This window comes from Sinocyclocheilus rhinocerous, unplaced genomic scaffold, assembly GCF_001515625.1.
Source record: "Sinocyclocheilus rhinocerous isolate Xijiao unplaced genomic scaffold, SAMN03320098_v1.1 scaffold20, whole genome shotgun sequence".
Lineage (NCBI taxonomy): Eukaryota > Metazoa > Chordata > Actinopteri > Cypriniformes > Cyprinidae > Sinocyclocheilus > Sinocyclocheilus rhinocerous.
In genome coordinates this window covers 2,393,786-2,408,355 of record NW_015640468.1, presented here as the reverse complement: position 1 = coordinate 2,408,355, position 14,570 = coordinate 2,393,786, and the positions used below count along the sequence as shown (strand labels likewise).

At 37.0% G+C, this 14,570-nt stretch overlaps 2 protein-coding genes across 2 annotated transcripts in view; both read right to left on the bottom strand.

Moving 5' to 3' along the window:
* The window catches only part of LOC107753154 (histone-lysine N-methyltransferase SETD1B-A-like), a 15,156-nt gene extending 7,437 nt beyond the window's left edge, over positions 1–7,719 (bottom strand). The window contains exons 1-12 of the mRNA XM_016569276.1: positions 7,677–7,719; positions 7,416–7,558; positions 7,164–7,262; positions 6,587–6,851; positions 6,277–6,398; positions 3,817–5,823; positions 3,557–3,712; positions 3,222–3,306; positions 2,750–2,934; positions 2,523–2,604; positions 1,602–2,024; positions 431–649 (exon numbers count right to left, since the gene is read on the bottom strand). Coding sequence (XP_016424762.1) covers positions 431–649; positions 1,602–2,024; positions 2,523–2,604; positions 2,750–2,934; positions 3,222–3,306; positions 3,557–3,712; positions 3,817–5,823; positions 6,277–6,398; positions 6,587–6,851; positions 7,164–7,262; positions 7,416–7,558; positions 7,677–7,719 — 3,829 coding nt within the window. The remainder of the gene's footprint in view (positions 1–430; positions 650–1,601; positions 2,025–2,522; positions 2,605–2,749; positions 2,935–3,221; positions 3,307–3,556; positions 3,713–3,816; positions 5,824–6,276; positions 6,399–6,586; positions 6,852–7,163; positions 7,263–7,415; positions 7,559–7,676) is intronic.
* A 4,103-nt stretch (positions 7,720–11,822) lies between these two features.
* LOC107753134 (rano class II histocompatibility antigen, A beta chain) lies at positions 11,823–14,083 on the bottom strand. The gene is made up of 5 exons (XM_016569258.1): positions 13,911–14,083; positions 13,396–13,665; positions 13,031–13,312; positions 12,452–12,565; positions 11,823–12,325 (listed from the first exon to the last, which is right to left on the bottom strand). The coding sequence occupies exons 1-5, from the start codon at positions 13,966–13,968 to the stop codon at positions 12,255–12,257; spliced, it is 795 nt and encodes a 264-aa protein (XP_016424744.1). The 5' UTR covers positions 13,969–14,083; the 3' UTR covers positions 11,823–12,254.
* Positions 14,084–14,570: the final 487 nt, after the last annotated feature.

The window sequence follows — 14,570 nt, the reverse complement described above, 5'->3', positions numbered from 1 at the left end:
TTCAAAATCGCAGGCGATTCATTGCTGCTCCATCTGAAAGCACGTGTTGGAGATTTACTACTAATCACAGGAGCGGCTTTACTGACGAGATGCGCATGAAAACCGCATTCAATTTTTTGCACAGCCCTATATATATATGCAGGTGTGTGTGCATGCATGTGTTTGCTTGTATATTAGAAATTTACGAAATTTACCAACTAGAAAATCAAAATCAAATTTCATAAATGATGAAATATGTGGTTTTCACTGGGGGGTCTGGGGGGTTGTAAGGCAGTATTTTCCTTTTCTTTTCCTTTTATTGGCTTAATTTTGCTATTTTGAGTAAAGCTGCTATTGACAAATGTGTATCATAAAAAGTTATGAAAGAAAAAAAAAAAAACTGAAATGGTGTTGGAAATGTGGAATGGATCAGTGAAGAGTAAACTCTTACCTGACAGTCCTCTGTATGTAGGAGACAGTGGGCTTGGCAGCTCTGACTCCTGGTCTGAGAAGAATATCACCGGGTCTGGGAGCTTTAGTTTGTGTGTTAAACAGTGTTTAACTGGGTCATGTAAGGTGTATCTGAGAGGCTCAGGTAGTTTCAGACCTTGCATATACACTCTTACGCTCAGTTCCTCCTCTGGGTCTTCTGTTCTAGCTGGACCCAAATCTGAAAGAGCCGAACCACAAATTACATCCGTCAACACTGATGATTTAGACATTTCTTAATGTTTTGATACACCAGTTGAGGTAAAAAAAGAATAGAATGAGAAAATATTAAGAATTCTCAAAAACATCTGATGTGCAGATAACTGAAACACATACATTCTCCTTGCAATATAATGTAAATAATAAAAAAGGACAAAACAGTTTTCTTATGAATATTTTCATTACTAAATGTAAAGTTTAAATCTTTGATTAAAGGGATAGTTCACCCAAAAATGAAAATTCTGTCATTAATTACTCTCCCTCATGTCGTTCCAAACCCGTAAGACTTTCGTTCATCTTCAGAACACAAATTAAGATATTTTTGATGAAATCCGAGAGCTTTCTGACCCTCAATGAACTAACCGAATAATTCATGGTCCATATCACTTTCTACTAAATCTGGCGCACACGGGGTCACAGGGGGGTCGAGATCTTCTTCCCAGTGTGTGAAAGATGAGTCTACAGGTGTGTGAATCATCTCTTGGTTTTCATTATCATCCTCATCTGAAGATATCCATATAGTCTCTTCTATTTTTCTGTCCTCATGTGGTGCTGTGTGTACATTAATGAGGAAAAAAAATTAACTTAAATGATTTTAGCAAATGGCTGCAATATAAATAAGAGTGAAAAATTTAAGGGGGTCTGAATACTTTCCGTACCCACTGTACATTCTCCTTGCAATATAATGTAAATAATAAAAAAGGACAAAACAGTTTTCTTATGAATATTTTCATTATTAAATGTCAAGTTTAAATCTTTGATTAAAGGGATAGTTCACCCAAAAATGAAAATTCTGTCATTAATTACTCTCCCTCATGTCGTTCCAAACCCGTAAGACTTTCGTTCATCTTCAGAACACAAATTAAGATATTTTTGATGAAATCCGAGAGCTTTCTGACCCTCAATGAACTAACCGAATAATTCATGGTCCATATCACTTTCTACTAAATCTGGCGCACACGGGGTCACAGGGGGGTCGAGATCTTCTTCCCAGTGTGTGAAAGATGAGTCTACAGGTGTGTGAATCATCTCTTGGTTTTCATTATCATCCTCATCTGAAGATATCCATATAGTCTCTTCTATTTTTCTGTCCTCATGTGGAATTTCAGAAAAAGAACTTTCACAATCCAACTGATCATCCTCCCCAGAAGACAAAGTGTCTGAGGAATTGTCGCTTCTGTCATCCGAGGAGTCAAAGACAGATCTAGAGGAAACTGAGGAGTCAATAACAGATGGAGAAGAAGCTGAGGAGTCAGAGACAGTTCTGGGAGAGGATAATGAGTCGTATCCTTGGCTTTTAGAAGCAGATGAGTTCGAACTTGTGTGGCTGATAGTATCTGAAAGGTATAAAGAAACATAATAAAGTTGTCATACAAGATGCCATCCAAAAGTTTGGATTCAGTAAGATTATTCAATGTTTTTGAAGACTATTATGCTCACCAAGGCTTTATGATTTAAAATAACTGTTTTCTATTTTAATATATTTTAAAGTGTAATTTATTCCTGTGACGGCAAAGCTGAATTTTCAGCTGCCATTACTCCAGTCTTCAGTGTGAATCATAATAGTTCAAAAGAATGGCATTTATTAAATTTGTTTGAGACATTATAAACATATGTACTGTCTCTTTTAATCATTGTAATGCATCCTGAATAAAAGTATTCATTAAAAAAAAAAAATCATTTACTGTTCCCAAACTTTTGAATGGTAGTGTTTGTGTTTGTATTTGTATATGAATTGAATGTTGTACTATATATACAGTATATATATATATATATATATAATTAAATACATATAATTACTTTATTTAACAATTGACACAAATATCAGTGAATACCTGTATCTGAGTGATCTTCATCCTCTATGATAACACAGGGACCACTCTTCTTATCTTCATCAATTTTCATCTCATCACCCTCCTGAAAAAAACAATGACACCATCAAACCCTTGTCCATTCGTGACAGATGAATGATCCTCTCAAAATCTTCCAAGCAAACCTCACAATTTCAGCTTAATATCACTTTTATACAAGTGCATCTTTAGTTATAAGAGTGAAATAATACCTGAGCAGACACATGAACTTCCTCAGATTTGGGATTCTCTTCTTTGTCAGAATTCTCTTCATCTTCTTCTTCCTCACTATCTAATGCCAGAGGCCTGGAATGCCTGCGTTTCACCATGGTGTCTTCACTGACACTTTTGGTTGTGTCCTCTTCAACATTATGTGGGGCTGTTTGCTGCTCTGACTCTTTGAAATAAATGTTGACCATATTTTGTCAGTCTGTAAGATTACTTCAAATGCAATTAGGATGCAAATTGAAGACAGATGCAAAAGCGCAATTTCAACTTCATACAGTACATGTCTGAACAATATTACAAAACTATGGGGAGAATGTTTACACCTCAGAGTAAAAGAAAAAAAACTGTGAAATAAAGGTAAGATAAAGGTATTATGTTGCATTTTGAATTTACAATTGGAAGACACAGTATAAAGTCACAGTTAACCTAGAGTGAAACCGCTAATTCCAAACTGACCTTCATCCTCAGAGTGCTCAAGACCAAGAGGACAGATCCTTTTGACATCATTGGAGGCTTGACTTAATGGATCATTCCTCTTTAACTGAGCATGAACACATATCATAATTCAAAATCACAACACAATCCTACTAAAAACCTAAAATTAATGTCTTTGCTTTACATTACTGTTTGACAAGGTTGCCAGGTTTGTGAAACAAAACTAGCCCAGACTAAAAAACAAACTGTTTGACTTAATTTAATTAAAGTGCAGACAATACTGAAGTGCATAATACATACTAAATCAGTTATTGTACTGTATATTTTAAAATGTATATGAAGTGCCAAGTTTGTACCTTAAAAGATGGTAGTTTGATGCCACCATGCAGACTTATTTTTCCTGTGCCCAATACAGAGCCTTCAACCCCTGCATTCCCCATTCTTAGGTGCTGCTCCATCGCTCTGAGCATTGTATCTTTATTTCCTTCCAATTTAACAGTTGGGTTGGACACCTGGATGTGCACAATATGATATATATGAAAACAATGTTGAAATGGAAATATAGATTGACACTACACAGTTTATCAATACAGCTGAAATAAAAATCAAATCCCACCTTAGCCACCTGTTCTTTGTCATCCCACCACTGATCAAACGCTTTGAATGCCACAATCTCAATCATCTTGCGATGTATGTCTTTCTTTATGATAGCCCGTAGCTCTGAAGCAACAACAGCTAGAACTCGATCCACTGTTGCCTTATGGGGTGATTCTTTCATAGGGACATAACCTGGTGGAGGTACTGAGGGGTCAAACCTGGGCATGGGGGTAGGAGGACAAGGTGGTCTATACCTCAATATGGCAGATGAACACCCATCGGAAGGGTAAGGTGGGCGATGAGTCATGAAATTAAAGGGTGGAGGGAGGAAGGGTGGTGAGAATGAGGTTTGCCCTTGTGTTATTCTAGTAGGAATGGGAAGAGGTACTTGGCTACCCTGCCAGTTGGGTGGCCTACAGACTTTCTGGATCTTTGGAGGAGGGAAGAATGAACAAGAAGAACTAGGCAGAGTGTATCCAGGTAACAATGGAGCCTTAGGTGGAGGAGGACCCATTTTTAAGGGTAAATTAGGAGATGGAAGGGAGGGGTAGTGAGCAGATGGTGGAATGAGGATTGGAGGTGGGGGTATTTCAGGTATGGGAGGAGGTAAAGAGCTCCTGTTGCTGCAGATCACTGGTATACTACACGGCTGATCTGAAGTATCTTCACCTTCATTTGGGTTGACCCTGGACTTCCTGGCTGATTGAAGTTCATGATCGTCTTTTGTCACATCACAGAGCTGAATGAGACTCACATCCTCAATGCCAGATAAACTTTCTCTTGGATGAGAGCCATTATTGCACGCAATAGATGATGTTTGGTCATGGTTTAGGACAACATCTGTGGAACAAGGAGAGGGGCTGGGAGCTTTGGGAGAAGGTTGAGGATGATAGTCTGGATCATGCTCTTCAGTAGTTGAAGTCTCTGAGTCTGAACTCTCTTGGTTCAGAAGGGGCAGAACTGGACTTCCAGCACTAAGAAGCATCTGGATACGAGAGTCCAGGCTGTCAGGCTTTGATTCTGGAGCAGGAGATTCAGGAGAAGGACACTGCACTATGGGCTCTGAAAGATCTTTTGTGGTTTCAGAGGAAGGACACGGTTTTGGGGTATATGAGTGAGAAGACTGAGCTTGTGGTGAACAATGATTTTGGTTCACCTCTTGAGTTGTCTTACAAGGTACTTGAGTGCTACTGAAAGCATTTTCTGACGTATTTGCATTTATCTGCATATCAGGATGAATGTGATGAACATTCACTCCAATAGACTTTTGAGGCAGTATCTCCAAATTAGGAAGTGATGGTCGATCTTCAGCAACAGATCTGTGATTAACACTGAGGCCCTTGACTAAGCCAGTAAAGTTTTGGTGTGTGAAATTATCTGAAAGTGATGGTGTGGTTGGAGCTTCCTGAAATTTACTAAAAGGCAGTTGATTGGCCACAGGATCAGAGCGGTAATGACCTCCCCTATATACAGGTCTATGGATATAGTGGTGCTGTGGCCTACGGTTGTATGCGTTTTGGTACTTGCTCTCAAGAGGTCTGACCCGGTGTCTTCCACGAACATGATTGTTAAGGTGAGAATTGCGTCCTGGAGTTCTTTGCCTATTTGAGAAGCTGCCATTTTGAGAGGGAGCTCCACCTAGCATCCAAAAGTTTTGCACAGCACCTTGAATGCTAGTTTTTTTGAAGGCTGCTTGAGTTACATGACCAGGCTGAAGCTGTGAGATGTTTGGGATGGACTGTTGAATAAAAGGAACACTGGAGGCAGTATTTATCAGAGTAGACTCATTTGGGGTCCTCTCACACTGAGATGGTGTGCCTGGTCTACTGTGGGTCAGAGAAGGGGTGCAAGGGGTATCTTGGTATTGAGGGGTCTGCCAGAAGCTACTAGGTGTGTCCTGTTGCATGCTGGAGTAGGCGGTATCTGTGGATAATGGAGTAGAACAATCCAGTGAAGGGGAGCCATTACATATTGAGGATGATGATGATGATAATGTGTATGACAGCTTCTTCAGTGGTTCATATTCCTGAAAGATTGAAAGAGACTTGCAAGTTAACTTAAAAACAAAATAATAATAATAATAATAATAATAAATTGCAATGCCATAAGCTCTTGCTGTACTGTTTGTGAGGATCTCTAACTGTTGCACGTCTCATGTGATGTTATACAGCAAAGTATAACTCAAGTAAGTGGAGAGTTCCAAGCATGAAGATATTACATATAATAATATATTATGTACGACAACAATATAATATAATGTAAAGTCATCCCCCACACAGTTATGGGAGATGGATTTAAGCGATTTAAGCTATTAAACTATTTTACATCACTAAAAGAAATTAGAAATAAAAGTTTTTAATGAAGAATAATGAGAAATAAATAATCAAATATTCCTGCTGACAGTTGAGGTAACAACAGATTTTTAGGGGGCTGAGAAAGGGGGTGAAAAAGACAAGCAATGCCTATGGTTTGTACTCACAGTTAAAGAGTCAGTGAATGAGGATGGTGACTGGGGTGCCCAGGCTTCTTCTCCAACAGGGAGAGTAAAAGGTGTATATAAACCACTAACAAGCATCTGGAAGTATCGGTTCCTCTTCACACCTAAAACCAGTCAATGAAGATCATGATCATGTAATGATTCATACAAATGCAAATACAGTGAATGTGGCAATTGCAACAGATTGCATAGACATGTTTATGAAATATTTTATTTAGAAGATACTGATATTATAGAAATATCAGAGGTATTATAGAAAAACTGAGAAGTGAGAGTATAGAAATGTATTTACCTTTGGGGTCAAACTCCACATGGATGTTGTTTCCCATCACAGAAGTGTTGTGCAGATTTTTTACTGCATTATTTGCTGCATTTACAGATTCAAAAACAACCTTTGCTATTCCTAAATGCTTCTTATTCTTTGGATTGTATAAAACTTTCAAATCTTGAATCTCTCCAAAATGTTTACACATTTCAGATAGGAATACATCTCTAATGTTGTCATTAAGCCTCGCAAATGTCAACTCCTTTGGCACTCCAACATAATTCTCATCAACCTAAAAAAAAAAAAATTATTAGTTTTATTGACATGGCATTATTTTTGTTGTTCTGTTTTGAATGTGAAAAACCCACAGGAAATTGTAATTGCTCAGACAGCATACATTAACATCAGTTTGATACTTATGAGAAATTACTATTAATTTGATAACTCTTCAGATGACATGATGAAAAATGTTTGGGAAACTTGTTTGGGATCTCAGAGACCTCAGGAATAAAATAACTCAATTGTATTTAATTGAATTTTATTGAATATTAGTTATATGTTTATTAATTTTGAAAACTTGCATTTAATGTAACCTGGTACTAACCTTAAATTTAGGGAGTGGGAAGTCTGCTTCATTGAATTTTGTCCAAAAACGTGCAATTCTGGGATCTCGTACAACATCCACAGGGAAACATTTAGGATGCTGGCAGACAACGATTTAGTAAGGTTTTGTACAATGCAGAATACATGTGTAAATATGAATAGATCTCATTAAGTTGGATAACTAATCATTATGTTAACCTCTATATAAATATTAGTCGCTATTATTGAGTTGCTTGAAACCAGATGTACTCACCGGTGCGCTGAAGTGCTGTCCATCATAGCGGTACAGTTTCTGACTTCCGCCGATCAAAACCGGATCAATAATCAGTTTGTAACAACTCCAGTTTGGAGTTGCGTCTTCCGGGGGATCACAACTATCGGTTTTTACTAATGCACCTAAAATGGAGAATCACAGCACACGATGAAAAGTACCGTTTTTACACGACGGAAGCTCTGAGTCAAGTATATATAAGTTGGCCTACAACAGATATTTTGATACAGGTTTATTTCTTACCGTTATCTTTCTGTTGACCCTCCTTTTCGACGCTTTCGTACATGATTCGCAGTCATTGTACAATGTTAGTAAAATGCTCTTCATAGGACGCTGATTAAAACGATATTTCCTGTAAATATCAGGAGGTTGTTGTCAGGAGTACATTGTAGGTCGTACGTGTCTCCCAAGAGGAGCAGCGCATCACTGCTGCACAACAGGTGGGAGGAACCTGCCGCCACACCCGCGCTGTCATCAGGACAGCGAGAAGACGATCAGCAGAATCTTGCTGTTAGGCCAATTAAATATTATAGATAACCAACTCAAAATATTAACTTTTAAAATATTTACAGCAATATCTGCTAGTGTAAAATATTTCAATGAAAAAACACACTACAAACATATAATAATAATAATAATAATATCAAGTATTTTTATTCTTGTTCCCTATTCTAAAATTAAAGTTGTTATGAAATATAATTATCTCTAAAATGTGTAATCTATTTAATTAAGTACAAAGAATGCTGTTGTGAAAATTGCTCAACAAATGTATGTCTACAGTATACTGGCCTAATCTGTGTTGTGGGTCCAGACTCCAGTATGAGGCAAATAGGTGTTGCAATAGCCTGAATGCTCAGACGTGATATTTCTAACTTTTTTAACATTGAACGTTTTTTAACAGTGAAAGTTTTATGTTACAGTAAATGTTACAGTATATATTGAAATAAATTACTAAATCTGCTGATTATTTCAGTTCTGTCATTTAACATCCATTAACCTGTGGTTAAACTGTTTTACAACTTACCTCACTCTTACCTCCAACTTACCTACTGGATCTCCCCTATCAATAAGAATAAGATCTCCTGGGATGGGGAAATGTTGGTACTTTCCACTTTTGTTGTGCCTGTATGAACAAAGTCAAAGTAGGTGCACACCTGAATCCAGAGACAGGTCTGCTAGTGGCATGTAGTGCAGTTAGGGGTAGTGCCATACTGCATTAACGGAGAGATCTTGTGCTCCATATCCTGTAAAATGTGGGCTAATTCTTTCATTCCCCATTTTACATCAGCATCCAAAATCGAGCTGAACCACATTAACATGATTTATCTGAACTACAGTGGTAACAAAAAGTTATGTCTGGGCCTTATGTCTTGCCAACGTGATTGTGACCAAGTGGATAATAAGGATGGTGTATAGGATAGGGTGTACATATTTATTTTGCCCTATAAATAGCTTGAGGTTTGGGAGACTGCGTAAATTCCTGATGCTTTCTGACCTTTTCTGTCTCCTTCCGGTATTGTGACCCTGAAGCGCCATAACGTGGTACGAGTGTGACATTTGAGCAGGTGCCTTTAGAGTTTGTATGAGGATGTTTAGTTTCTTTACTTTATTTTGTGTTAATCCTAGGGACATAATTCCTAGATGCAAGAGTGTGAGTGCATGGGCTGTAAATGTGGTTATTTTCGGAGTTGTGGACGCCTACAGTAACGAGCTGTATCACGCAGAGTCTTCAGTCTTCAGTTTACTCTTTATTCCACTCTTGGATTATGTGCATATGGACATGTCTGTGCATACCTCTGATGTCTAGGCCCTGCTGCTTTGCTTATGATTTTTATAGATTTTAAGTTTGTATTCATTATTTGTATTCATTATTTGTATTCATTATTTGTATTCATACACTTTGCCACAGTTATTTGTTAGTGATTTGAATATCAGTGCACGTGTGGTGTGTGTTTTTTTTTTAAGATTGTGGGTCTGTGGTCCAGTGTCTCTTTCTCTTCTTCCTGCAGGCTTGATTCGTTCACCCCAATGTCGGTCCTGGAGAGCCACAGTCCTGCAGAGTTCAACTCCAACCCTAATCAAACACACCTGAACAAGCTAATCAAGATCTAGGGTCTAAAAAGCTAAAGGCAGGTGAGTTTTAACCCTCCGGTGCTCCTCATTTGGGAGTCACACTTGTGATCTTAACGGTCAAAAGTGAATATATTTTTGTTCAATAATATTTTTTATTTTGTATTTTGAGATAATTTCATGGCACTAATTAATATTTATGCAATAATTATGAATTGAAAATAATAAAAAAATTTAAAATATATATTTTTATATTACTTTTCAATGAATGCAGTATTTTATGTTAAAATAGAGTCAATGCCTTTAAAATCCCATTTTGAAGCCAGCTTAGTGCCATCTGGTGGGAGTAAAATAAGAAAAACATCTGCAATTCCATGGTTTAGCCCATAGATTCCTATATAGCTCTATATAAAAGGCCTATAAATTCTCTAATTGTTTTTAGACATAAATTCTTATTTTTATTAAGTTGTGGGTTTGGATATATATTTAGTAGGGGTGGAAGGGTACACAGATGTCACGGTTCGGTACGTACCTTGGTTCGGGGGTCACGGTTCGATACGATTTCGGTACAACAAGAAAAAAAAAATCTACTATGCTCGGTTTCTTTTCATTTATTTTGAACAGACAGTAGTACAAATTACAATTTTTTCCACCTAGATGTGAAAATACTAAAAATTATTACATTATGTTATATATATAAAATCTGCAGTATATATATACATACAAGAAACAAATTCTTGAAATATATTTGATTTAGTTTACAGATAAACAAGGGAAAAAACAGTGCGACACGTAACGTAGCCTATATACGCTGAGTTTCAGTTCATTTTTGTGACAGACGTAATTTGTTCACAGAAAGGAAACTCCAATGGCAGAAAGCAACATCCTATTTGTTTTCTTTATTTTACAAAAGCACAATGTTTTGTTTTCATTGTGAGTGTACACAAATAAAAGCAGACATTTATACAGTGATGCATTATTAATAAGACAATGTTGTGTTTAAAGTTGATTCTGATGGTATAAGGAAACAGTTTGAAGTGATCGCGCCGGCGCGCACGCACACACACACACACACACACACACACACACACACACACACATCAGTTCCAGCATTGCTAACTTGATAGCGCAGTTGGTACTTTATCAAAATAAAATACAGTGAACCAAACATCAGCGCGCCCGCCTCTGTGTCACCGTTGGAACGCGACTGAAGTACAAAGCCTATAATTTACATAATAAATAATAGTTTATCATTCAGATACGTTACATCGCAAATATGGAAATATTATGGAATATTTGGATTTGGGCCGAATGAAAGAGGTAGGATACACAAGCACAAAGCTCCATTTCGCAAACAGTTGAGTGCACAAGTGACGCACGGCCAGGCCAACCACAGGTAACTAGGGTCAGCCGACGTCACAGGGCTAGCTGGAGGCAGCAAAACAAAGGGGAAACTGGAGGCGGCCCATTCAAACCAGCGCAGATTCGGCTACATAAGGAGCTTAAAATATCATCTTGTGATGTTGGGTGCCAGAATCGACGTAATACAGCCTCAAATTAGAAATTTGATCGCATATCTGCTGCCACTGCCAGACAAAAAAACAGACGACAGCTGTGGTTAAACGCGATAAAACGAGCAGACTGGACAGAAACGATCTCCTCACTTCTACTATTCCTATCTCAACCTGGGGGTACTCTGGTTTGGGCCAGTTTCCGAGCTCGAAGCCCTCCCCTCGGACAGCACGCCAAATATGCATAACCTTTACTCTGTTTATTAAATGTAAGTGTGAACATGTGAAACATAGGCAAATCTGTAAATTAAACCGTAGTAATAACTGAATTGATTTTTGATGGTCTAATCTGTCAACTCTTTCATCACAGGCAAAATATTATTATTTTGTGATTTCATATTTCCAAATATATTTATATTCTTAATAATTATATCAGATTTATTTAAGATAATATATAGTTTATGGGGGGGATATGTAACAGGACTTCTTTATGTATGACAGAGATCTGAAATTTATTCTGCTGAACTGATAGACTGTTATGTCTATCAATCTTAATATCAACTCACTGTCATATATACAATTTTATAATGTATTGTAATTTACAGTATGTCAAATAAAAAATTTAACATTGTCCTCATATCATTGATAAAACATTGTATTACAAATATTTATAATGTATATTTAGATTTTTAAAAGACCTGATTATCAGACTTTGTCTATTTGAACATCTAAAAGAACTACATTTGCATGTAACCTGATTACTATAACTGCATCCTCTTTTTTTCTCAGCTGTCATTGGTAGTCCACATTGAAACAAATATTTAAAATAGAGCTGCTGTGCTTTTTCTCCACAATAGTTACCAGTTATGGATAATCCATAAAGTAGCCTATCTGTCGATTTATTTTCATTGAGATGTCTATGACAGAGCATGCACTCCAGATTGAAAAAATAGATGATGAATCAACATACAAATGTAGATTAATTTTCATTAACCTTTACAAAAAGGAATGTGTGCAATTAGAACAAACCACAGAGGAAAACTTCTCCCTCTTTGATCAATCACTTGCAGTTAATAAACTGAAATTAATCAGCTAGTTCATTTATAGTTAATAAACTAAATTCAATCAATAAAACTTGCAGTTGAACTGGTTCTTTTTGGTAATCCTTTTGTCTCTGAAGATCTTATGGAGGGTTTCCGTCTTTCATATGCTGATACACAGTGTGTTACACAATGTTCATCTACTGCTCTTCAGCATTGCTAATTGTCTGCAGAGGTTCTGAGCATTGACTTCCAGCTGATATGATGAGTGCTAGTAAATGAAAGATCATGAAAATTAGATCATGAGCATTTTACCACATAACAGTTGAGAAAACATGAGATTTATAATGCACTATTGCATTTTTTTAAAACTGTGTGTGAGTGTCTACACATTAACCTGTGTGTTTTCTTTTATAGTAGATCAGTCCTCCAGCTGCCATAATCACCCCCAACACCACCCCTGCAGCACCAGTTATGAACTTATTCCTGTCAGACTCTGACAGCGATGAATCTGCAAAGTAAAATAAAATATTTTATGTTTTTTTATGGAATGCACAGAATTCTTCCGCTAAGTCTAGAAGATGCTGTGAGATAAAATTGCCATTGATAACCAACAACCCAGTGAGTAGGAATTGTAGGAATTCCTACTAAAATGAAAGAGTCCAACAGCACCAATGAGCAATAATAATATGCTGGCCTGAACAAGATTCCTCTGTGGTTGGTTAAATTGTTTAGGCTATGCAACAAACAAAATTTCCTTTTTAATCTTCTGAAACTAATAAGCAATATCTTCTGTACATCTTCAAACTAATATCTTCTGTAGGAATCAAACTTTGTTTCCAGAGTCTTTGTAGTGCTGTGTGACTTTGGCTATTGTTACAGTAAGATGGAAAAAAAAAAAAATGGAACAAGTAGATAGTAGAAACTATAGTTTGGTTTCTGTGGTCGTATTTTGCAGTATCAGCTCTGTTCTTACCCAAGTCATAGATCATGGGTTTATGGGAGCTGGCGTGCTCCACCACACAGGAGATCTTCTCTCCAGGTTTAGGGAAGTATTCCAGGTGGGAGTGGATCTGGTAGTACCAGTCTCCATCAGCCAGCTCCTCGGTGGACGTCACATCAGTTGTCACCTCTTTATCATCTCTCATCCATGTCAGTTTGATGGGTTTAGGGTAGAAGTCATAGGCACTGCAGATCAACATGGCTGGATTTTTACCACTGGCTTGTCTTACTGATCGGACTGTGACTTCTGGTTTTACTGTAGACATGATGACATCATTTTTGTGTTTCACATTGATTCATGCGTGTTTCAAAAAGTTTTTAGTGTTTAATGCATCTCACCTGTTTTTTCTACCTCAGGGAGGTATAGCTGCCCAAAGCGCTTGCAGTCAGCAATAGCTTTTTCAGCCTCCATGTGTAGCCACTCAGGTTTTTTATTAAAATCATCTGCCCATTTCATTGCATATTCAGTGTAAGCAGCAACTTTATTCTCAGTACTGTTGAATCTCAGCAGTTCTTTTTTGTCATAATTGATTGAGTAGATAAGCTCAACATTTTGTAGAGAACCAAGTACACGGCAGAGAACTAGGATGAATCCATAATGTCCATGAACTAAGAAAAAAGCCAACAAACCATTAGAAAGTTCTATAATCATATATTTCCTGATACAGTCAGTTGAACGTATAAAAATAGTTATATTTAAGTAGAGATATTTCTATCTGCAATTTCAACTGATTTTTAGTATAGCCTAATGATTTTTTAAATTCATTTTTAGCATACAGATTTTCTTATTGAAGTATGAACAGAAATTTCATGTAGAACTATTTCATTATTATTAAAAACATACTATATCTTACCTGTTTCAAACAAAACGGACAACAACAAGGCCAGGCGTATCACACGATCATACTGCATTGTGCATTCAGTGTTGTTTTACTGGCATGCAGATGGAATGAGCTTGACTGCAGTTACAGTGAATGCCAGCCCAGTTTGCCATCTCAACTCATCAAACTGGAAAATCAAGCTTCTGACTGACCCACATAACAACATGTGATTAAGTTACTTGATTGAGACTGGAACATTTTTCACAAGAGCTCAACTGAAAAGAAAAAAAAAAAAAGCGGAAATGAAAGTTCAGTGGGCATTTGCTGGCAAATAGACATTGTTTATAAACTCATTGTTCATTTATTTGACTCCAATAGTTTTGTCATTTGGGTTTCTCCAACTGAGGACACACAGGAGATTTCAGGTCACTCTCTCACTCCAAAAAGTTTCAGATATACAAGTTTCTAAATTGCGGAATGTTTCTGTTGTTGCCTCAATACTTTATACCCTTTGTTTGTTTCTTTCCTTTATTTTTTATTGTTTGCTGATAGGGAGCTGTCTGACTCTTTTTTTTGAAAATTTTGACATTATATGCATTATCAACAAGACTGGGTGTGTAAATTTTCATTTTTGAAGTACATTCTGTGAATAAAAATTGACTTTGCAGTAGGCCTACCTGACAAAACCATCAA

Coding starts and splice junctions, on each gene's coding strand:
- LOC107753134 (XM_016569258.1), bottom strand. CDS start 13,968: ATGCAGTATGATCGTGTGATACGCCTGGCCTTGTTGTTGTCCGTTTTG. Junction 13,313..13,395: donor CCCTGAGGTAGAAAAAACAG/GTGAGATGCATT, acceptor TCATGTCTACAG/TAAAACCAGAAGTCACAGTC. Junction 12,566..13,030: donor ACCCATGATCTATGACTTGG/GTAAGAACAGAG, acceptor TTTACTTTGCAG/ATTCATCGCTGTCAGAGTCT.